The 23,191-nt window shown below is 38.6% G+C and overlaps 1 protein-coding gene across 2 annotated transcripts in view; it reads right to left on the minus strand.

Annotated features, from left to right (window-relative positions):
- The window catches only part of MOB2 (MOB kinase activator 2), a 106,278-nt gene that overhangs the window by 54,411 nt on the left and 28,676 nt on the right, over nt 1-23,191 (minus strand). Inside the window, exon 1 of one of the 2 annotated variants that reach the window (XM_079310073.1) lies at nt 17,366-18,092. The exons of the other annotated variant lie outside the window; for it this stretch is intronic. Coding sequence (XP_079166199.1) covers nt 17,366-17,400 — 35 coding nt within the window. The 5' untranslated portion in view covers nt 17,401-18,092. Of the gene's footprint in view, nt 1-17,365; nt 18,093-23,191 lie in introns of those variants that run through there. 2 annotated transcript variants of the gene reach the window in all.

The following is a 23,191-nucleotide window of genomic DNA, read 5'->3' on the forward strand; positions in this document are numbered from 1 at the left end:
TGGAATAGCTCAGAGTCAGGTCCCTGCAGGCAGCTACCTACCCACCAGTAAAACACTGACACATCCTTGGAAGTTTATCAAAGTAATCTAGGATGATTTATTTGGCTAATAATTTAGAGAATAAAAAAAAAATAAAGCTAATAAATCAAAAATGCTACGTAAAGGTAATTTCTAAATGCTCTGCAAAGCCATCTCAAATGACAACTTGTACTCAGTTTTCTTCTTGGAATATCAGATTTTAGAGAGGTCACCTTAAATCCAGGCACAGAGTAAAATGCAGGCTCTGGAATATTTGCAGCTTGACTGGAAATAAAAGACATCTTTTAAGATGTATAAAAGATCCAGTATAACTGAATAATACATGGCACTGAGCTTTCTTTGGGTATCTACTAATTTGCATTGGAGGTGCACCAAGCAATATGGAACATGGGAGCTGTCATCAGGTGGTATCTGATAATTATTACTTAACAGCAATTGTCTTCTGTTCTAAACTAGAGAATCATATTTTTGTGGTAATTTAAAAAAAAAAAAAAAAAAAAGCAGACTGTCCCACAGCTTTTTCTGGATACAAAATTTAAGTGATTTAGCCATGAATTTTCTGAGCATTTTTCTTTCACTGGCTACCTAATTTTTAAACAATTAATTTCAGAGTTCTGCTGCTGAAAGCAGCTGCTGGTTTTTTTGAAACTCTACTTTTGCAGAAAGACATCAATTCCTTTTTTTCTTTTTCACTCCCCCATGCTCTTTCAGGATTACAGCAGCACAAGGGTATGTGTTCTTTAACATCTCCATCTGAAAACTATTATAGGAAGCCAGCAACTAAATATAAACTGTCCAATCGGAGCCAGAGTCAGCCACATCGATGCTGGGATCCCAAAATGCTATCATGGACAAAAGAACTCACCACAGAAACACAGCTAAGCCTTGCCTTGCCAACACCACCACTTCACAAACAATGAACTCCTGCTTCAGAGAATCTTCTGGAAAAATGTGTTTTGTTAACAGAGATTAAAAGGCTCCTTATTTTCAGTCAACATCAAGATGATAAACTCACTGAATAGGCAACTCCATGGTGAGGCAATGTGCTACAGACATTATCTCCTACAGTATTTTCAATTAGCTGCACCTAAAGAAATCCTATTCTCTCTCCCTACACGTACACATTCCAGAGAACATACACAGGCTGAATCATCCTCACTGTGGTGAAGGCACATGGGAGAAGGGAAAACATCTTTATGTCTCCTGAAGTTCCCTTCTGACAAATAAAGTGTTCCTACAGCCCACTTCTCTTTTATTCCCTTTCCCAAGCAGAATCCTTAAACTTTAGCATAGATTTTTTGTTCCCAGGCTAAACATTCATCCGATTACTGCTCCACTTCCAAGGGGAATTTCAACAGTACCTTTTGGCCTAGTTATTCTGGACATTAGCTCAAAGAGCAGTTCTTTAGACAACATAAATTAGCATGGATGATTTACCATTTTCAACCATGTCCCAGCTATTTGAGCTTTGAAAACATCATTAAAAGATCTATTTCAATTCCTGTTAAATAAGTTCCCATTTAATAAGGAAATGTACATGCTAAGTAAAAGGCTGAGTACAGCAGAGAATAGCCAGTCCTCCACTACTTGGACAGATTTATAGTAGACTCAGAGCTTAATTATTCATCCAGGGGGAGCTTTGCATATGAATGAAACATCTTTCTACATCTAAGAAGAAATACTCACTAACAACCTCAGTTCTCCACATCTGGTCAGGAAAGAGAGGAGACAGAGTGCCCATATGTACCCTATTTGCCAGAGCCACGTTTTCACAAGTGTTAAGAAGTTATTTCTTCAGTATATTTATTGTTATTTTATAGGCATATTGTTTGTCCCCTTTTGAAAAATCTATTTGAATTAATCTATTTGACTACTGAAAAAAACAATTCACTCTCTCTTAATTCACTTAATGCTTAGCCATGTTTTCTACTGTCTTGCATCATAACTTACATTTAGGGACTGTCCAAGTTAATTCCCAAGATAATCAATGAAATACTGAACTGTTACAACAAACAAATTTGAGGCTGCTTTTCTGGGCTGATTATACACTTACAGCACTCTACCAAACAGTGGGTCAGCCAGGTCACTTTACTTCTACCTAACCACTTTCATAATTCAGACTTAATTTAAACATTGATATTAGAGGAACAAAGATCTTACATATCACTATCAATTGTTGCTGCATAGGGAATGAAAAAAGAGGAGAATAGGAAAACTGCCTCAAAGACATAGCTAGATGTAAATGCTATCCTCAAATTCTTCTGATTCATTTGGTATGTGAAGATAGTGCTGCCTCAGCTTCAGGGCTGAAGAGATTTCTTTGCCAAACCTATAAAGAAATCCCATTACACTGGAGATTGTAGAAAAGAAAGAAAAGAAAGAAAAAACTGTCCCCTGTGTGGGGACACTAAAGTGGTCAATATACAAAGGAAAGCTGTAATGTATTTCCTATAGCAAAAGAGAAAGTCCTAACAGAGGAGAAGTCTTTAATCTGATTTTTAGGAAAAGATTTTTCTTTTGGTTTTTTTAATGAAGACAACAGGTAGTCCTGACTTAAAGCAAAAATGACAGCAGCACTGAAAGGGTTATTGCAAGCTGTTTATAATAAGCAAAGCAGGACAGCGTTGGAGAAAGTTACAGAACTGTAATAACAGAACAGCAATCCGCCTGGAAACGGAAAAGGGTGGGTGAGCAGTTTCTACCGGACCAGGGCAAAAGCCAGGCTTTATAAATTTAGAAAAAAATACACACCCACACAAAATGTCTCAAGTAAGAGGATAGGGGACGAGAGGAAAAAAAAAGAAAGGAAAAAAAGAAAACCACACACCATTTTACAAGACCTTTATATAAATTTTGCCTAATCATTCTTAATGGACATCTGCCCATGGCGTAATACAGGAAAGACCAAGCTTTCAGTGTGTGCCAAACTGTCTGAAACACAAACCTCTGGCACACTGCCTGCTTTGATCCCCCTCTTGGGGCAGTTTCCTGGAGATAGGCTTGGAGCAAGTGAACACAGACATATCATTCTTTGGAAGGGCCAGCCAAAAGAGTTAATGTAATGTAAAGCTCGGTATTGGACTTCACAGTACTCAAGTGTGTTCTTTTCAGTTTACTTTAAATGATTTTTAGGTTTTAAAAACAGAAGCAGCTGGGCAGAATTCAGTAATTAGTTTTGGTGTTAGAGAGAGGTCCTTACACAGGGTTAACACAACTATTTAGGCAGAAGAAATGCTTCAGTGGGAGGTGAAGGCTGCCCCGATTCACGCAGATGGGCACAGGGACAACAGGTATTTATATAACTCTGGCAAAGGGCTGTAGAGCATGAAGACCCTCATTCAGATCAGTCCCCAAAACTCTGTCCATCTCAAAGGAAGGCTCATAAAAGGGCATAAAAAATAGTAAGAGAAGACTGATGTTCTTGGCAAGAGCAGCGAGCAGGTAATTTAGAGCAGGCACTGCCCCTTCAGCCCAAGAACAGGAAAGAACTGTATGAGTTACCAACATGCTCCACCCAGTAAGTCCCAGTCGGTATAAAAGTCTCTGCTGCAAAATTTAGCTAATGATATAATCCAGGAGAAGTCTGGAAGTACCACAGAGGGAGAACAGGAGAGATATTTCTGAGAAAGAGCCTTTAGCTAAAATTAAACACGATCAGGCACATACAAATCCCTGAAGCATACAAAACAAGCAGAAAGAAAAATAGTCAAGTTTTCTATGGCACAACTGGCTTCTTTCCTTTTTTCCTTTTTTTTTTTTTTTTTTTTTTTTTTTTTTTTTTATTTAGCCAAGTGTTCTTACACTAAGGTGCTAAAAGCTACAAACAATTTTTAAACTAAAATTTTAAAGCTAGAATGGTTTTGTTAATAATGAAACCTTAACAGATTCCAATATAAAAAACCTCATATCCAACAAGTAAACTGCTTCTCTAGAGAACTCTTAAGAAAATAAAGGAAGGCAAACTCTTTAAACACTAAAAAAAAGGCTGCAATTTTGTTCAAATACAGAACAAATAATTTAAAAACAAGAGGTATCAGGAAATACAACTGGATAACACAAGTATAAATTTTATAAAACAGATCATGTGCCATATATAGGTGAGTACAACAGCTAAACAATATGTGCTCAGTCACTACAATATTTTTAATTTGAAACAAATAAAAAGTGCCAGGTCCTCACTCTGAATCTCCTTTTAAACTTGATTATGAACTTGGTCTTGCACATCCTCCCCAGTATCCTCAAAGATTCATTCAGCTCTTCTATTACCACCCTTGCTTCTGCACAGACACACTGCAGGGACTCTGGGATGCCCCTCTCACACAAGGGTAAAGGAAATATACTTCATCTCAAATTCAGACTGCTGATACAGATGCTTACTGCCAAGGATTATAAATTAAATTATTTATTCAAGGAATCTAACATTTACAGCTGTAAACGAGGACAAATCTGACAGCCAGTAAGTTGTTCTTTTGCAGTTCCCAATTCAGAAGGGTCTGTGCAAAAGTAAGCAAAAATGCTTTCTTGGTGAGGGACACACTGATGAACTCTCTGCACTTCAGTATGCAGTACAAATCTCAAAGGAACACTTCTGCACCCGTGGAATTTGGCTGGCTTTGACCTAAAGGATTATGTGTGGCAACTGCAGGTGGGACACCAAGTGTAAAACCAACACATATACAGGAAAACAACTGCAATCAGAAGCTTTAAGCTAATCTGTCAGTTGCTGACTGGTATGAAAAGAGGACAAAAATGGAAACTTGAGTATATCAGGAATAAATTCTGATCATAAAAACGATCATCGTGCCACTTATCAGACATCCTTTATGCTTTATCTTCAGAGGGAAGCAAACTGACTGTCTAAAAAGAAATAAATACAATCTTTTTTTTTTTTTTTTTTCATTTTATGTACTTCAAATTATTGGACACAATGAAACAGCTTCTCTGAAGTGCTAAGTAAAAAATACTTTGTGTGTCCCTGGCAAAGGCAGTAACATAAATCATTTGAACATTGGCTTTTTTTAGGTGATCCTAACAAAGCCCTTGCCAAATTTGACTCTGGGTGCTGTTATTCACATTTTCACTAGATCCTAAATGTTCAACAAAAAGTCTTTGTAGACAAATCCCAGGCATAAGCCCAGTCATCCATCCTTCAAAGAAAGGCAAGAATAGTTCACCCCAGTCAGAATCTGGACCTCATATTTGAGAGCATCAGAACATTAACTAACATTTACATGGCACTTTTGGAAATTTTATCAGCACTCTGGAAAAAAGCCCTCAATACCTGCAACCTATGTCAGTGATTGTTAGAGTTACTACAGTGGAAAAACCCAGGAGGAAATGGCTATAAAGTGAAGCAGATAAAAGGAAACTACTTAGAAACAGAATGAGAAAATCAGTGCTGTTTCTGCCTTTCCCCATTACTGAGGATAAGACAGCACAGGGTACCATCCACACGCTGCCTTTTCATTGTGTTTGCTCAGGCACAGCAGTGAATGTAAAACTCTTCTGGACTTTCAAGATCAGAGAGCTGCTAGCTATAAAATACTCCCTGATACTTAAACAATTTAAGGCCAGGAAAGAAAAATTTGCTACATCTACCAGCTGGCATCTTCCACTTTGGTATCTCTCTTCTTGAAGAGTAAAGCAGCAATAACAACACTTTGGGAAACACTTGGGCAGTCGAAATACAGAGTCAAGGATTTAGTGGGATGAAGAGACTAATGTAAAGCCAAACATGAAATGAAAGAATAACGTAATTCACAAATCTTTAGCTCTCAATTCAAACCTCAGTGCCTAGGCCTCCTGCCTTTCAAAATACTCTTACGTGAGAGAAGCTGCATTTGAGTTCCCAGTGACTGCCCTTCATTCTCTCATCTGTGAGCACACACAGACCTCCTCTAAACATTTTTTCCTGAACATGGAACTCAGCTCTCAAGGCAAAGCCTCAAAGATTCTTACTTTTGATGCTACCACTCTTAAGTGGGAAAAAAAAAAAATACAATAAAAAAAGTTGTACACCCACCACTAAATTTCATCCAAACTTTGCACAACTGCTGCCTGGCCACACTTCTGCTTTTAGAGACTTCCAGTGACAAGCAGTCCCTCAAGCTTACAGTGGGAAAACCTACAATGCAAGGCAATCCCAAATTCCTCACTTACATAATGTATCCCATCCCCATGTGCAGTCTTATATCATAAAAGCATTTAGCCAAGAAAGCTAGTCTTCAGAGACATGGCAATATATTTTTTCAGTAGCAACAGATGATTGGAAAGAACAAAGCAAACAGTCCTATCTTGGGAATGAAACATCTTCCTCCTGGCAAAAGATGGAGTAATTAGAAGTTATTAGTAATTAGAAGCAGAATTTCCAAGCTGCCAGTGGAATTCTTACCCTTTTACTGTGCCATTACCTAGATGAAGGACAGCTTAAGGGAGGTTAAGCAAGAAATCTTGGAGAGGTTAGATGAGAACCAGTTTTGGCTGAAAACCAAGGAGTTTAAATTTTAAAAACTATCTCCCAAACTAATGAAGCAAAAAAACTTCACATGACAGGTTAGAGTTGCCTAAAAGCCACCATGTTTTTCAGTTTTTAACATCCTTCCATATGAAAGTTTCCTGGAAGATTTTAACCATCATCAGTTTATGTTCACATGCAAATCTAATGATCAAATACTTTATTTTCCTTTAAGAATGACTAAGGATACACATCTCATAGCCCACTCTTTCCCCACAAAAAATATCTTCCACCTACATATCTTAATTAAGATAACACTTCTGTTATGCTTCCCTTCTTCACTAATTCCATTTTTACTTCTTCCAAGATTTAAAAGCAATACTAGGAGTAGAGTCATCTGTTTTAACATTTCTAGTTGTATCTACCCATCTATTTCCATCAGAACACAGCTTAATTAACTGCACTGGGTGAAACAGAAACATGACAGTCACAGAAGTTGGGACCTTATTTTCAAGAGGAGGTTGGGTACTGCTTGAGCCATTCTCTCTATACACATAAATTACATAAATACACATAAAGAATTTCAACTTATACACCAGGGATTTTAGATAAACCTTGAGTGTTTAAAGCTTGCTGTTTGGGGTCACAATCACAACGTTGCTAGTTTGCATTCAGGATCCAGAAGAATGAATGTCAAAGTCGACCATTAAACCCACTTGAATTTTTTATTCCCATCAGATGGGCAAAAGAGAGCAGATTGAGAAGGGTGATTCACCTTACATGCTATTCTGTAATATATAGTATTTATCTAATGTTTTATTATTGTTGCTGTTGTTACTTCCTTATTTTGCTTGGATTTTTAATGCAAGTTCATGTAATTTTGCTTAAAGTCACTAAGCTACTGTAATCAAAGCAGCCTTGCCTGCAGTGCTGTGTACAGGACAACCAAGGGACAACCACGCTAATTAGCATGCAATTTTCAAAGGTCAATTACCACATCATTAGCCAGGCCATTTACATATCTGCAATGTGGAGCATTCTCCAGCTTTAGACAGCGGAATGGGACAAAAACGGATTAAATTGCTTAGGGTCAAATAGTACAGTGGGTTGATGAGTAAGAGTTTAAGCTTCAGTAGCTTGAGTAGCTCATAATGGGCCATTTTCACACTGTGCCCTCGTCCTGCTGACAATATCCTCTGTCTGATGCTTAAAGAGACAGAACAAGCCTATCTACCAGGAAATGTTGACATCCGCTTACACTGAGTAAATCTCGTTTCTTTACTTTAACAAAACAAAAAAAACAAAGGACCAATTAGCAAAAAATGTTTGGCAGTATGTCCACAGTCACATAATTTAATGAAAGTAAAAACAGAACAATCAGCACCTATAACCATCACGTATAGAAGCAAAATTAAAAACAAACAAACCAACCAAACAAAAAACACCCTAAGACACAGTACAGGTTGTCCTGAACTTGCTTCTAGACCAATAACCAAAACTTTAGAAAGTATATAGCCAGAGCAACATTTAAGGGATGTAACTGTGAGGGTTTTTGTCCTCTGGATTTTAGATATGTATTGCACGGTCCATACCCAAAAATATGTACATGAACGTGATTTTAGGCATCCAGTGCCAACCAAGCCAAATTTCAAAAGGCAGCAGTCCAAGGCTGCAGGCCTGCTGCACACAGATTGTTCAGGCACAGTTTCAGTGCAGGACACACAGGCATCTGCAATGGCATTTGCTCTGCTAGCCCAGACAAGCAAGCCAGGCAAAGACTGCAGGGTTCAGCTCCAGGTGAGAAGAGAAGGAAACCTCTAATCACTGGAATTCTTTCTGCCTCCAGCAGAGCTGGCATTTCTTCCCCTACCTATCCAGCTTTTTCCTTATCTATAATTTGCAGCCATACTCATCCCATTATTGTATTTAACCTTTATATTAAACTGTCTTTCACATCAAACACCACACAGGCTCCTTCCGTTTTTCGCGTGCCCATGGGACAATTGAAAGGGCCTATAAAGAAACGGTACAAAGCAAATTTAATGTTGGATGGCTTCTCCACTTTGACCTGTCTTTCACTGCAACCTGCAACCCTGATCTCTTTTCTCCACTTACTCCAAATATTAACAAAAAATGTTGTTGTGCTTTAACTCCATGCATCATCATTACAAGTCAACTTGCACACAACCCCCCTTTCTTATTTAAAAACTTGGGATAGATCATAATTCACAAAAACACTCCTATTTTTTCCTTCTGACAGCTAATTCAATGAGAAATTATAGTCCATTGATGTATATCGCCAGACACTCCACATTCTAGAACAATAATGGATTATCTGCTTGTTTAAGAAACAAAAAACCCCTCACTACACATTGATAAAAAATAAGATAAAGCTCTGCTTAGAACAGTGAAAGTAAGAAATGGATATGATAATACTTCTGCTGTAAACCTTTAAAAATGCACCCATTTGAAGTTTGAGTGAAGAAAAGCTTTATTCTTTCTAAGTGGTAAAAAACCTGAGGCTCTTCAGTATTCTATGAAGCATTACCAGTTTTGGTCTTATACCAGACATAACAGATCTTATAAAGCTTTGTTGCAGGTTGTCAGCATTTTATTTCATTTTGGTTTTTTTTAATTAACAGCATTTTGTTTTCTTCAGACAGTGCAGTTCTGTAAGAATATATACATCGAATAATTAGGATCATCACGAGAGATGCCTTATCTCTACCTCTGAAGAATGGAAGTGCCAAATAATTTATTATGAAGGTACCTGTGAAACACTAAATCCAGAATCCTTGTCTCACCCCTTTATTGTTTCTGCCCCTTCCAGTTTCCCCATCTCCTAACGAGCAGTTGATATTTTGGACTCGTGACCTGGCTTAGGAAACAGCACTGCAGTACTTGATTATTTGCTAATACGGGTCACCATTTTTATTAACTTACTGACCAAAATAATTTCAAGTCCACTTGGTTTGCTGCAAGGTTTCCTGAGTTACACACATTAGAATCAGGCTTGCTGTCAATGCCATTTCTTCATTCTTTTTCACTCCCAGTTCACACATTTTGGTGCAATCACAGAAACACCACTTAGTCCCTTCTGTGGGACCAGTAACTGTGCTGTTGCAGAGACTGCATGACAACATGGAGATAATTCTTATCACAGGTCAGGCAGAAGGTAATAATGTGCTATGCAGAAAGCCTGTGGATTGTGTGTTTGCACTAATGTTTTTATATAAAATTCCAACTTTTACCTGCAGGAATTTTCGTAGAATTCCATCATTGGGCACATAACAATTACGTATTAGTCTTTATGCTGTGTTTTGTCCTTCTTTATAGGCAGTATCAGTTCAAAAGGTCTTTATTTTTCCTTGTGAAACAAATGTGAAAAAAAAATGCCATGACCTCAAACAGTTTCTTGAGAAGACAGGATTTTTACTTGATTTTTTTTTTCTTTTTGTCACAAAATTACACTAAATCACTTGTGCGCTCTTTCCTCATATCCAAAGAAAGATCTGCCCTATCCAGGTTGTTGTACTGCACTATACTACAATTACACATATACCACAATCCAAGAAAGGTTATAACATGTCTAAATTTGCTCCAGAAGTGTCCAGCAGCAACAAAATAACAGGATTTACAAGATGAGATAGACATAACAGAAAATAGTTTCTTTCAGCAAAGAATCAGCAATGACTCGTTTAAACATGGACAATCTACTGAAATTCCTTTCCTGGCAAGCTGCTGCTCTAAGGAAGGACTAAATGACATTTTGGGAAAGTTTGCAAATAAACATGCCACACAGCTCTTAAACTCAGCAAAGAATCCCATTTACCCCTATTCAATACTTCTACATTTAAGATTTTTTTTTTCTCCAAACAATCATATGAAAAGTAAAGAGCTGGCACAGAGATCATGCTATCCACTATTCATTTTTTTAAATCAAGAACAAGATGCATTTAAACCTATAAATGGGTATTTCACTTTGCAACACTATGCAGCTCTACTCTGCTATGGAGTTGGAAATGCATCCTGCAGCTGGAGAACAACATAACCTAAGCACAGAAAGCCTGCACTCACCCTAATTACAGATTCAAATGGTGCCTGCGTGTGGAGCCTCTGGAATAATTACAGTCCTTACTGGTATACTCTAAGGGATGATATATTGAGTAATTTAGAGGGAAACAAGAATAGGATAAACCTTCTAGCAGTAAAGATACTGCTGTGGAAGGATCTACTTTTTCCATTACAAGTTTATAATATTAATCTTGTTTTCAAATGCAGAACTATTAATCAACATTTAAATTAGAATTTCTAGAATAAGATTTGTCTAACAGACTTTTATTTGCTGAACAAGTAGTGTGAGGAGCCTGAAAATTACTGTTACTGCACTGACGTGATCCTCATTCCAAACCTGCATCTTCTGCTCTTAGGTCTCATGTTGTAATTGCCCCATTAATTTTCAATCAAATCATAAACTACCTGCAGTGATCTCACCAAGAAGGCTGCCAGCACATGTAGCTGATTAAACAGTTGCTCAGGAAACTTCTTCTCTTACCAAAAGACTTGCAGTTACAGCTCAGTTGCAGCAGACCAGTGAGTGCTGACACTTGATGCACACTTCACTGCCAAAGTCAGTAATAAGAAATGTACCACCACCACCTTCACATGGGATATACAGTAAATATTTGAGGACACGCTCATTTTGCAGTTTCATTTTTCAGAGGTATTAAGTGAAGGAAAATTGCTCAGTTAAGCACAGAGTGTAACTTTCTCTAGCATCAGTGCCTGGGCCTCTTAAGAGCATCCTCTAGAGGATAATGGCACTGAAATCTCATGAAGAGATGTTTTTTGTGTGTATTGGAAAGCTCAGTTATAGGAAGGAGCTGCTTCCACAACCATATTCTTTGAAACATCTTGAGAAATGAAAGCTTACATCATTTCCACTTAATACTCAGAGGCCAGCACACAAAACAAAAAACATTCACAGTTACCTGGCTGGCTACGCTTAAAAACTGCAAAGCAGGTGATGCAGAGAATTATCAGTGTAAGCTTTCTCTGGAGGTTTAAGCAACTCTTATAAGAAGAAAAGATGGATGATATAATTAGCTGACATTTCCATTCTGAGAAGAAAACAAAGGCTGTGCCACTCTTGCAACTCAGGAAGGAGTAACATTATTCTCCAATATTATAACACTTATTAAAGCACACTAAAGGAATAAAATATCAAAGCTCACTGACTTTCTTACATGAGAAAAATAAGTGGGGGAACATCATTCACTCATAACGTCATCGAACCTGACTGCAACAGAGCCCACCAAAAACCACACTGAAGCAACACAGAGCTTCATGACAACATCAAGATCAAATTTCAGAGTGGCTGGCACCACTTTATCTTTTTATAAACCTGTCCAATTTCAAAGTCTCTAATATGCTGAGGGCTACAAATTTAAGTGAAGTGACCCTTTGTACAAAGGAAAGAGATCCAAATCACTCAGATAAACCCCTGCAACAAACAGGTAAGATGCCCTCAGGTATATAAAGCAGTAAAAGGAGGGATATTCAGAGGTTGAAGGAAAGGCTGTGCACCTTCTAATGCAGCACAGCTCCTTATCTGCCCCTCACCCTTTCCAGCACCATGACCCCCAGAGCAGCTCCCCTCCTCCAGCCCTGCTAGTCTCAGACACTTCCTGTCTCCAGCAGCATTTATTTTCAGCCCTCAAGATTCCTTTCTATACGTTCCAGGAACCCTCTAGCCATCCTCTGTCCAGATGGCAGACTACAGATGAAGGGAGCAGGGTCTTGGAGAGCCTTTTCTTGGCCTGCTTCTCGGCAGCCTGCTGGAACTCGGAGGCAGGCTGAGTCTTGCACAGACAAGGCTCTGTTGCACTGCAAAAGCCCTTCAATCCCTCTCCACAGTTTTCCTCAATGCCCTCTTTGTCTTCAAACAAATTTGTCTTAAACCTTTTAACGGCCTCTGCTTTCCAGGGGCATACTTTACACAATCTACTCCCTACAAAGCTGCAGAAAGCCAGTAAAAGGGCAAAGGAAAGGAGTCTGAACAGACAACCAGAGCCTCAGTTTTTACTACAAAGCAGATGCTACTTTGACAAGCAGATGCAGAAAAAGGTAGATGATAGGTCTGAGTCCTGTTGATCCCTGCCATCTGCAGGAGATTTTCTGAAATGTGACAGATACACAAGTTTATTACTCACTTTCGTTAAGGAGCATCACCCTATAATGAACTATTTTCAAACTCTGAGACAACAAAACCAGATCATTCTGTAATCAACAGACCAACAGAGGATCTCTCTCACCAACATTATACATTCATGTACAAGCTTCAGAGAAAGACTGACATGCCTTGAGAAACTAAAAATTTTACCAAAATATGTTTTTTAAAAAATGTTTCATCTTTTTTTTTCCTCTTTTCAACTGAAGCTTCCCTGAACAACAGTTTCATAATTTTTACTAAGATCTATTAATGACTGCTTTGACTCTATTCATATCAAAGACTATGACATTACTTGATTTATTATATATATAATGAAACACTATTTCCAAGAGCCAAGAGGGTTTAAATCTGAAAAAAAGCTGGATGCTTTGGAGTAGAATATATTTAGGCATAAACTATTCTAAAATCAAATGCAGTAAGCAAAGCCAGTTCCTCATTTAAAGACTGGAGATGTCAGGAAGGCTCTAATGCAGGTCTTGGCTAGAAAGATTACTTTAGGAAATGAACTGCAAGAGAAAGAACAAATTGTAGAACTTCAGTAAAACCCAACAGGGGTAGGAAAGGAGAAGTTACAGGCAAACTGCCACAGAACAAAAAAATTCCCAGTTTCAGATAGGACCTTAAAAATCCAGCACCTAAAAGGAAAAGAACAAAACAATGAAGTGGTGGAAAAATATGTCTATCTTTTGAAGATCAAGACAAAAATGTATCTTCCTTGGGGGGAAAAGCACTAGAAGCTAGAAGCACTGCAGTGCCACTATCACATTGGCAATGACGTTTTTTAGTCTAATTTTTCCTCTTTAGCTTTACCACTGATTTTGGAAGCTAGTTGACTATGTCCTTCCATTGCTTTCATCACTTGGATGTCATAATACTGCCTATGAGATGTTTCCTCAGTCTCATTTTGAGAGAAAATAAAAAACCATACAAAAACTATCTTGAAGAAAATCCACCACTCCTTTATGGGACACTTTGAAAACAAAATCCTATAAACAAGCTGTATGAGTTACCCTGGCTAGATTTTTATGGCATATACTATGTTTTTATTTTTCTTAGCATTTGTACATTATTAGAAAACAATCTTTTTCAGAGACATGCATACAAAATTTTTAAGTAATCTCAAAATAATTCAAATCCTTTTCAGATAACTCCTTTTTTTTTTAAGGGGTGTGATCTATTTGCCTGCTAGGATAATACACTAACTACATGATAATATCCACAGCTCCTCCCACAAACATTAAGGATTGTCTCATTGAGATTTATCTGCTCTTATGAAATATCCACTGTGTGATTTACAGTCATTTACTGTGTAATAGGTGTAGCTGATGAACTGGTTTTAAGTTCCTGTTTTATCTCTTCCCTTCTTAAGTTCCTGAGCAGATTAAAAAAGGTGCAGCTTAATCAGAAATTATTTGATTCAATATATACATCCACAATCAAAGGTTGGCTACCACCTAATTACATATCACCTAATTACATCAATTTAAAATCTGACCTAGAAATTATGATTTTTAAAACTGAAATCAGTTACCAACTACCCTCAAACCTTACCTAATAAGAGTGACATAGCACAGGTGGAATGGACCTAAAGTACTAAAATCATAGAAAATCAAGTCCATCAGCTGTACAATCAATGCAGAGGACACAGCAAACCACTCCCATCATGACCCAAGGCTCCCATCCCCTCACCACTGGGAAGATGGGTTTTCTTTAAGTCAGTGGTTTATTAACCAGAAAGCTGGACTTGTGAGGGTAGTTCAGAGAGTGGAACAAAATCCAGCAAGTGCAGTGTCACATTTGGCCTCTGATCTGAAGCCATGTCATCTGATGACACCCTTGGCATGAGTTTTCAAACCATCCTTTCCCTAGCTGACTCTCTAGCCAGCATGTGTCTAGAAAACTTTATAGGAGAATAAGAGTGTGAATTAAAAAAAAAATAAATGCTTTGAAAACTCATACAATTAGTCATGCTTTAAAGAAAACTTAGAAAAAACAAGCAGAATTTCAGAGAAGGCCAAGAGAGCTAAGGACTGAGGGAAAGTAGAGAAGTCAGGGCCTGCCCAGACACCTGGACAGTCAAGTCATTCACCAGGATACACCCACTGAGCAAAGAAACAAATACCAGTGAACATGTTGTGATTAATGGAGATGACAACTGCTTTAGCTGTTAAATTCTACATGATGTGGCTTTTAAAATAGGTTAAGAAGTGCACATGCCTGGTCCAGCTACAGCTAAGCTAACAGCCCTAGGGGCAAGTAAATAGACAAATAATATTGCACTGACTATTTCTGGCAAGATATTAGGAAATAAGAGGTTGCTGTCTTGGAAGTTAAGAATTATTTCCACATCCCTGTTTTCAATTCTGTTTTTAAAGTTAAGATCAGTCTAGCATTTAATGTGCAACAACCATTCTCCTTGCATTTCAGCATCATGGAACTCAGCACAAAAAAACTCCAACAGACTGCAGGAAGAGCAGGAACAAAAGGCTAAAGTTCATATTGCTGATCTCTCAGCTTTATGAGCATCTAGGTCTACCTGTGTCATGAAAATAATGCAAGATAATCATACAGAAGATGAGACCTGAACCCTATGGACTAGTAAACTTGAAAAAAGGAGATGCTGAAGCCACAGGCAGTTTTATTATAGCATCTATCTTCTCAGTAATGACATTTTCCACTATCACCCTTCTCTATTTGTAAGCTGCAGAGGGATTTCTCACACTGATTATAAGCTAAATAAATGGCTACACAGCATTTCTTTCACATTCTATACTGAAAATAGGACTTACACTGAAAATGGAACATAAGGGAATCCAGCTAAATAGTCCTCAAGTGCCTCTGCCATTCTCCAGGGGTTAGGCTACACTTAGACTCTTTTCCATGTGTATTCTCTGCCTTAGGTTGCTATTTCAATAGCTTCATAGCAAAGTGGTTTTTTTTAAATAAAGCAACTATAATATTTTGGCTAATAAGTGCTAAGAAAATCTTTGCTCTGAGACAACTGTAACCTGTTACCAACACTGGAATGCCTCTGAACTGTTGGCTTGGGGTGGTTTTGTCAATAGAGCATTGGCCTGTGTAATATATAAAAAAATTAAGTATTTACCCCTAGTAAATATAGCCTCAATATCTTTGGCTTTATTAACTCAATTCACCTTGGCACTCCCTGTCAAAATCACCATTTCTTTGAATAGGAAATGAGTAATCCTTTATCCAACTCTACAGACAGCCATTGGCATTTAGAACTGACTGCTATGGAATCACTCACAGTTAGAAAACTACAGATTATGCAAAAGCTTGCATCTAAAGTATCTTTAAGTGATTGATACTGCTATGGTTTTCAGAAAAGAAAGATATTTTTCTGCTATTGCTGATAAAGAGAATGGGTGGAGTACTTAGAATCCTTGGAAACCAGACAAACTACACTGGCAGAAGCAGCAGGGGAGAACAGCAAGAATTCCTGCCCATACAACATGTCAAGTAACATCTGGGGGGGAAAAAAATCTCCATGATTTCAAGCTCACTCTACCACCCTACTCATATTACTTCATTTTTTTGCAAGTCAAATGTCTGTTCAGAGGTTGTGGCTCAGAAATCTAACCTAACCTTGTATTACAGAGAAGGGCTCTTCAAATTGCTGAAGCAGTCCCCACATCTTCCCTACCAACAGCTATATCTATGCAGCTAGTGTCAAACCAGTACTTGACTGTAATAAATGAAAAGGACACCTGGGGAAAAGAAAAGTGGAACCCGGAGAAAAATAAATTTTAGACAGTTTTTAGTGTGCCAAGACTGTGATAGCATCTGAGGAAAACTGAAGCTTAAAACTTTGGCTCTGCTACAGATCCAGCAAGATGCAGAAGCATTATAGAGTGGCTCAGCCACCAGTCTACATGAAGTCTAGAAATCAGGTGCACTCAGTCTGTCCAGAGAGGCTCTTAACTCATTGTAATTTGGCATAAAGCACACCTGGCTTTTAGTGCGTTTGCCATATGCTATTTCCTGTGCCTAAAACTGGAGAGGACCATCAGATGGAGCTGTAGTAACATTAGAAAGAGAGAAAGTGGATTCCTGATATGCTCTCTCTGTACCAAGTTCTTACCAGTCCTCTTTCCTAACCCAGGGAGACTCCTGAAACACAGATTAAAAAATCATAGCAAATTTCTCATCTCTTGCAGACACCACCTGCAAAGCATGAAAGAAACCACATGATTTAAATTGAAAAAAATGTTTCACAATTTCATCCACCACTCAAGCACAGAGTGACAAGATTGATTCTGCAGAAAATACTAGGTGAGTCTCTTGATTTAAACACATTGAAGGCCAACATAGAAGTTTACTGAAGAAAGTAAGTGGGAAACAGCACTAGTAATGAGAGTTCAGTAAACTTCTCCTATTCTCAGGTTTTGTTTCATGCAAAGAGATGGGGCAAAAATAGATTACTAACATTTGTTATCATCAGGAGAGGCAGCTTGAAAGAGAAAAAGCTTGACAAGAAAGACATTTGGGATTTTGGTTTACCCCCTCCATCCAGTCCTCCCTTCTCTTCTTCAGCTAAAACTCCTTCCCAGCTTCTGTCTGCACAGTACCAGCTCATGTCCACACATGTCTGTGCTAGTTAATGTATAAAATTGCCTTACCAGCAGCAGTGCAGCGAGCAGATGATGAATTCCATTCCAACAAAATCAACGGCAGGGGATTTCCGACAAGATGGCAATAGAGTAAAACACAGTTCAGATACTCAAAGAGACATGGGAAGCCCAAGATAACTGATTACTGAAACACAGCCTGAAATGCCAGTAGCACTTTTCCAGAATTCAGCAAGATGCAACTTCTGACAGGCAGAGTAAAAAACAGAAAAAGGTGCTTTGCTAGAGAATAGGCATGCATGGCTCGTTCTTGAAAAGACAGTTGCACAAAAAGAAAGAAATAGGCTTTCTGCCTTTCTTTAATCTATCAGAATAACTGTTATCTATAGTTTCCTCCTCTTCTTTTAGGGTAGGACTGTTTAAAAAAAAAAAAAAAAAAAGCCTCCTCCCAAAAAATGAAGGGTTAGCAACTATTTTGATAATGCTTTTCTCTATCTAGTTCTGCCTACCTTTCAAGTCAGTTTGGAAGGAAAGAAACAGTAATACCAAAACAATAAATAAGTAATGAGAACTATTTTTTCCAATCCTTCCTTTTCTCTTTCATACCATTAATTCCAGTGACTCAGACATTTTACAGTCCAAAATATCTGTTAAGTCTGTTGCTTTTTCTAAAACTTAACTCTCTTCCTTGAAAAGTATTGAAACAATTGGTATACACCTATTTTGTAAGATTTCATAAACCCCATTCATCTTTCTGCTTATTAGACAAGAGAGAAAAATTCCCAGCTGCAGAGCCTTAAAGCTCCACCTTGTGGAAGATGCCTAGAATATTCCAGTAGGCTTCATGGGGAAAAGGACTTCAAACCAAGCTTACAATTAATGTAAAGTGCTTGAAATTGACATTTTTCATCAGTCACACAGTAAGATAACCTCTTACATGGATTCTGCACCAGCAGAAAAACAAGCAGTGGGGGACTACCAATAAAATGAAAATAAATGACTGTAACTTGAGTCCTGTGTCCAGTTCTGGGGCCCACACTGTGAGGAAAGTCATTGAGGTTCTGGAGCACTTCCAGAGAAGGCAACAGAGCTGGGGAAGGTTCTGAAGCACAAGTGTGATGAAGAGCAGCACAGGGAGCTGGGGTGCTTCAGCCTGCAGAAAAAGAGGCTCAGGGGTGACCTTACTGCTCCCTACAAGGACCTGAGAGAAAGTTGTAGTGAGGTGGGGGTTGGTCTCTTTTCCCAGGAAACAAGTGATAGGACAAGTGGAAACAGCCTCAAGCTGTGCCAGGAGAGGCTCAGTTGCACATCAGGAAGAAATTCTTCACTGAAAGGGTGGATAAGCATTGGAATGAGTTGCCAAGGCAAGTGGTGGAATCACCACATCCCTGGGGCTGTTCAAGAAATGACTGGACATACTTAGTGCTATGGTTTAACTGGTATGGTGGTGTTTGGTCTAACGTTGGACTCCATGATCTTGGACTCTTTTCCAACCTGAATGATTCTGTGAACAGCTGGTGTTATTTTGTGGCAATGCAAAAGTCATCCTGCACTGAGCCAGCTGATAGCACCAGCAACAGTCCAGAACACATCTTGCTATCACCTTGTTTCCCATGCATTGGACTTACTCTTTGCAAGCAGCACAACAGGGAATCACAGAGAGGCTCACCTGGACAAGAAGCTGACAACCAAAGAATACACAGCCCTGCCAGCTGGAATGGGTAAGAGCTTACAGAATTTACCTTGCAATAATACTGCATTGACCGTAACTTTACACAGGTGTTCCAAAATCTATTCACAGTCACCTCCAGCCACCTATTACAAACTCACTCAGCTGAAAGCTTGTGCTGAGAACAGCCTGGCACATCCACATCCTGCTGCATCCCTGGGACATTAAAGCACACTGAGCTGGTACTGCCCTCTGCTGAAAGAGCCTGCACAGGAAAACTCCAGCAACTTCTAGTCCATTTTTCCTGAGTCATATATGTACCTTGTTTTTTCTTCTTCCTGAAAGCCTTTACAGTATCCAGGGTTCTGTTTTATCATGGTTTTTTCCCTGCTGCTGCTTCCCCAGGTGAGCTACAAAGATGTTCAAGAGGTTTCCAAGTTTACATACTTTACTATCAGCACACACAGGCTCCAGAAATCAGAGCTGCTGCACTAAAGCACTGCAGACACAGCTCATGTTTTTAGCAATGTAAGTGCAAATAGATAAAACCATTTAAAAGAGAATGTGAGGCATTCAAAAATAGCCCTATAAAAACTTTTTTTTTTTCTTTATCATCTGCAGTACAGCAATCATACAATAGTGTCATGAGATGTTCTTTTGTGTAGTAAACCTAAGATACTTGAAGAACATATATCCACATTCATTTCATACTTGGAATTTGTAAAATTCTCATAATTAGTAACTAATTATTAACAGTACTTTCTCTGATACAAACTTTGCAATGTTTCTATTTTTGATCACTTTGAGATTTAGGTATGCAGAATATTCAGAAAATCTGAATACCTTAAGGACAAATTCCATACCAAATCTGAAAGTGCAGTGCTTTTAGCAACAAAATAACATCCTGCTGAACTATACCTTTGCTTGGAACGGTAAGGAGCACCAAGTTTGAACTGCCTGACTGTGGGGTCGCTGAACATACAGCGGGGATGTAAAGGTGCCACTGCAAAGAGGGCAGAGCATCCCTGAAGCCCATCAGAGAGCAGGAGCTGCTCCCGGAGCTGCAGAGGGAGCCCGCAGCCCGCAGTCCCCAGCGGGAAAGGCGGGACCGTGCTGTCACTGCGCGCAACCACAGCCTGCGCCACTCGCATTTCTCAGCACTGATCGGATCGCAGGGAAATAACCTGCGGTTCCTCGGCAGCCCAGGAGGAGAGAGCCTGACGTGCTGCTGCACGGTACCCTTTGAATCGGTGTCTTAAAAGAGGCGCTTGTTTTAAATTACACTCAATATTATATTCTTCCTGTTCTCCGAGCTGTACAAACTCCAACTCTGAGTGACCTTTCACTTCACACAGGGTTCTGAACATCCTTAGTTGTTCTGTTAACATCCTGGTTGCTCCCTGTACTTAAAAAAAAACAAACCAACAAACAAACAACTAACCCCCTCCCCCCCAAAAAAAAAACCCAAACAAAAACACCCCTCAGTCTTTTACTGTGAAAAAGTATTTGCAGCCTCCATTAAATCATTATAATTTTCACTGTTGATGACTATTATCAAAAAAGAGCCCAGATACAGCAGAACAAAACATTACATTTATTAACAGATTTTAAAGCCAACACAAGTGATTAAACCTACCCCACCATATAACCAGAAACAATATACTTCACCTTTGCACACTGTAGTCTTTTAGAATGAAACTATCAGGTCTTAAGAAAGAAAAAAACCCTCACTTATACAGTTTTCCTTCCATCCAAAATTCAGAAGTGTATTTAAATTTTGTACAGTTCATGGAACAGGACCAAAATCACTGATAATAAAATCACTATGTATATGTGAGGCCAAAAGCCCACTTGCGTATTAACAATGACAGAATTTCAAAAAATGACATTCCACAGCAAACGTACCAATAGTACCTGTCATCACTGGCATGTGAAGTCCCTTGTTTAAATTTAGCTTTGATTATTACTCTTCATGAAATTAGAGCTAAAAAGGTCTTAAAATGACACTTGATACATAGAAGTTTCAAAGCCACTGTCCTCACTCTGAACCCCATATGAGCCTGTTGAAAAGGAAATTCATGTTGAACTATCATTTTTTTTCCCAATAATCCCCTTTTGCCCCCGGACCTTGCTTAAACTGTGCTTGTGTGCACATACTGGTTGCAGTGGTTTGGATTAGTTTACTCAGAGCACTAATCACTGCATTCAAGAGGAGACAGGCCCAGTTTAACTTATGTAACCTCATTACCAGATGACTGCAGGAACACAGTGAAACTGAGAAAATAAGTGCCTTTTGTAAATTCGTAACAGGTTTGGGTTTTTGGAAGAAAGATGATATATGTAACTTTAAAAAGAGATGCAACCAAATTGTTCCTGTAACAACAGAAGCAATAACACCTCTAGCCTAGTCCCAGTCAGTCTTGTTGTGATAAAACTGTATCATGTTTCTAGCAATTTCTTCCTTAGAAATCAAGAGCATTACAGCTAGATTATCTCTTGGAAAGCCCCAAGTGCTGCCACATGCTTTGTCACTACAGCACTCTCTATCTTCTGGTTGGCAGCCTCACCATGCATTATCAGTCTCTTACTCAGCTGCCATACACTCAGTTGTTTGGTGGGGAGTTACTGTGCCTGCCGAACCACTTAGGCTGCAAACATAAAAAGAGCATCCAGAGCATCAAAGGGCCTGCAGGAACTGATTTTTATTTTTTTTAATACACAGCTTCAATTAGATTAATCAGCCTACAGAATGAAAATTCATTAAATTCCAAAGGTCCCTTCAATAAACCACAGGAGAGACCTGTCTGTCCACAGAAACACACCTTCTCCATCATTAATAATTAAAGCAGCAAAACTTCATAAATGTAAGGCTGGACTCAGGCTGCCCAGCTATACTGAGAACTACATGCAAAAGGTATAATTACAGGAAGAGTGTTCCAGGCAGAGTACAAGAACTGGCTGGAAAGATCAGAACCATGAGAAATTCATGCCTGCTTCATCTTACAATAATAAAATGAGACACGTTTATTCATCTCCACCTTTCACAGAAATTACAACCCACAGAGACTGAGGACACGGAACAAAATGCATCAATTTGCCATAATAATGCACTCTGACAGCAATACACAGAGCGTGACCTTTAATCCATGTAGCCCCTTCTGCACATTTAAAAGGGAAGTTAGAAGCATGGAGTGCAATGACAGATTACATGAACGTCATTGACAAGTCTTTCCATGTGTTGTGTTATTTTAATGTATTTAATAAGCAAAGATATCAAGTAATTCTGTTGCCACTATCCTCACTGAGATTTCATGCTAAGTGCAGTTATGCTTTTGGTATCCACAGCTCTCAACTATAATAAAGAACAAAATTCCAACACAGGAGGTTATTAAGCAGTTAAAAACTACAAATTATTATTTGTAGTACTGTGACAAAACTTGACCACTGCAATTTAAAATAACCAATCAGAGTAAACTTCCTAAATAAAAGGATCTGGACATAACACTAATTTCATTGAAAACTAATGTCCATGCAATACACAGAAAGTATAATAAAAGTAATGGAAAGTATTTCTGAATATACTGGTACATGAATGTACAGAAAGAAAACATTTTTCTCCTCAATTAGCATGTTCCCTGTACCTGACCTTTGAGATCTTTTTTATGAAGCCTGAGAAGACAGACTTTCTGGAATGTTGTCCTTGCCCAATGCTAGAGGAGATTTATAACACAGGCAGTGAACAGGCTGTTGGCCATGGTTTGTCCTTTCACATCTACATAGGTGAAATAACTGAAGGCAGCTGAAGAACTGACAGCACACTCCGTTTCCTCTTAAAGAACAGGAAATCCATGTTTAGGTTCCCTGAGTAAAACTGTTCAGAAAGACATCAATACACACACAGAAAAACGTAAACATATCTGGACTGCAGTGATATAAAAAACTTAACATTCAGCCTTTTTATGCACTTAGACAATTTAGGTACTCTTCTGACTGTACATTTGTATTTATTTATTTCCTGCATTATCTACAGCAGTGCATGTAGGGAAGCAGCTGGGCTCTGGAAATTGAGCTTCTCCCTGCTGCTTTTCATCCTAATGTTACATAATGCACCAGCTTTTATAGTGTGACTGCCACCCTTATTTTCAGTGTCTGCTTTACAGAGGTCTGTTTTTTCTACAGTAACCTACACCACAAGATCAGTATCTCTT

This window comes from Erithacus rubecula (genome assembly GCF_903797595.1).
Source record: "Erithacus rubecula genome assembly, chromosome: 6".
NCBI lineage: Eukaryota > Metazoa > Chordata > Aves > Passeriformes > Muscicapidae > Erithacus > Erithacus rubecula.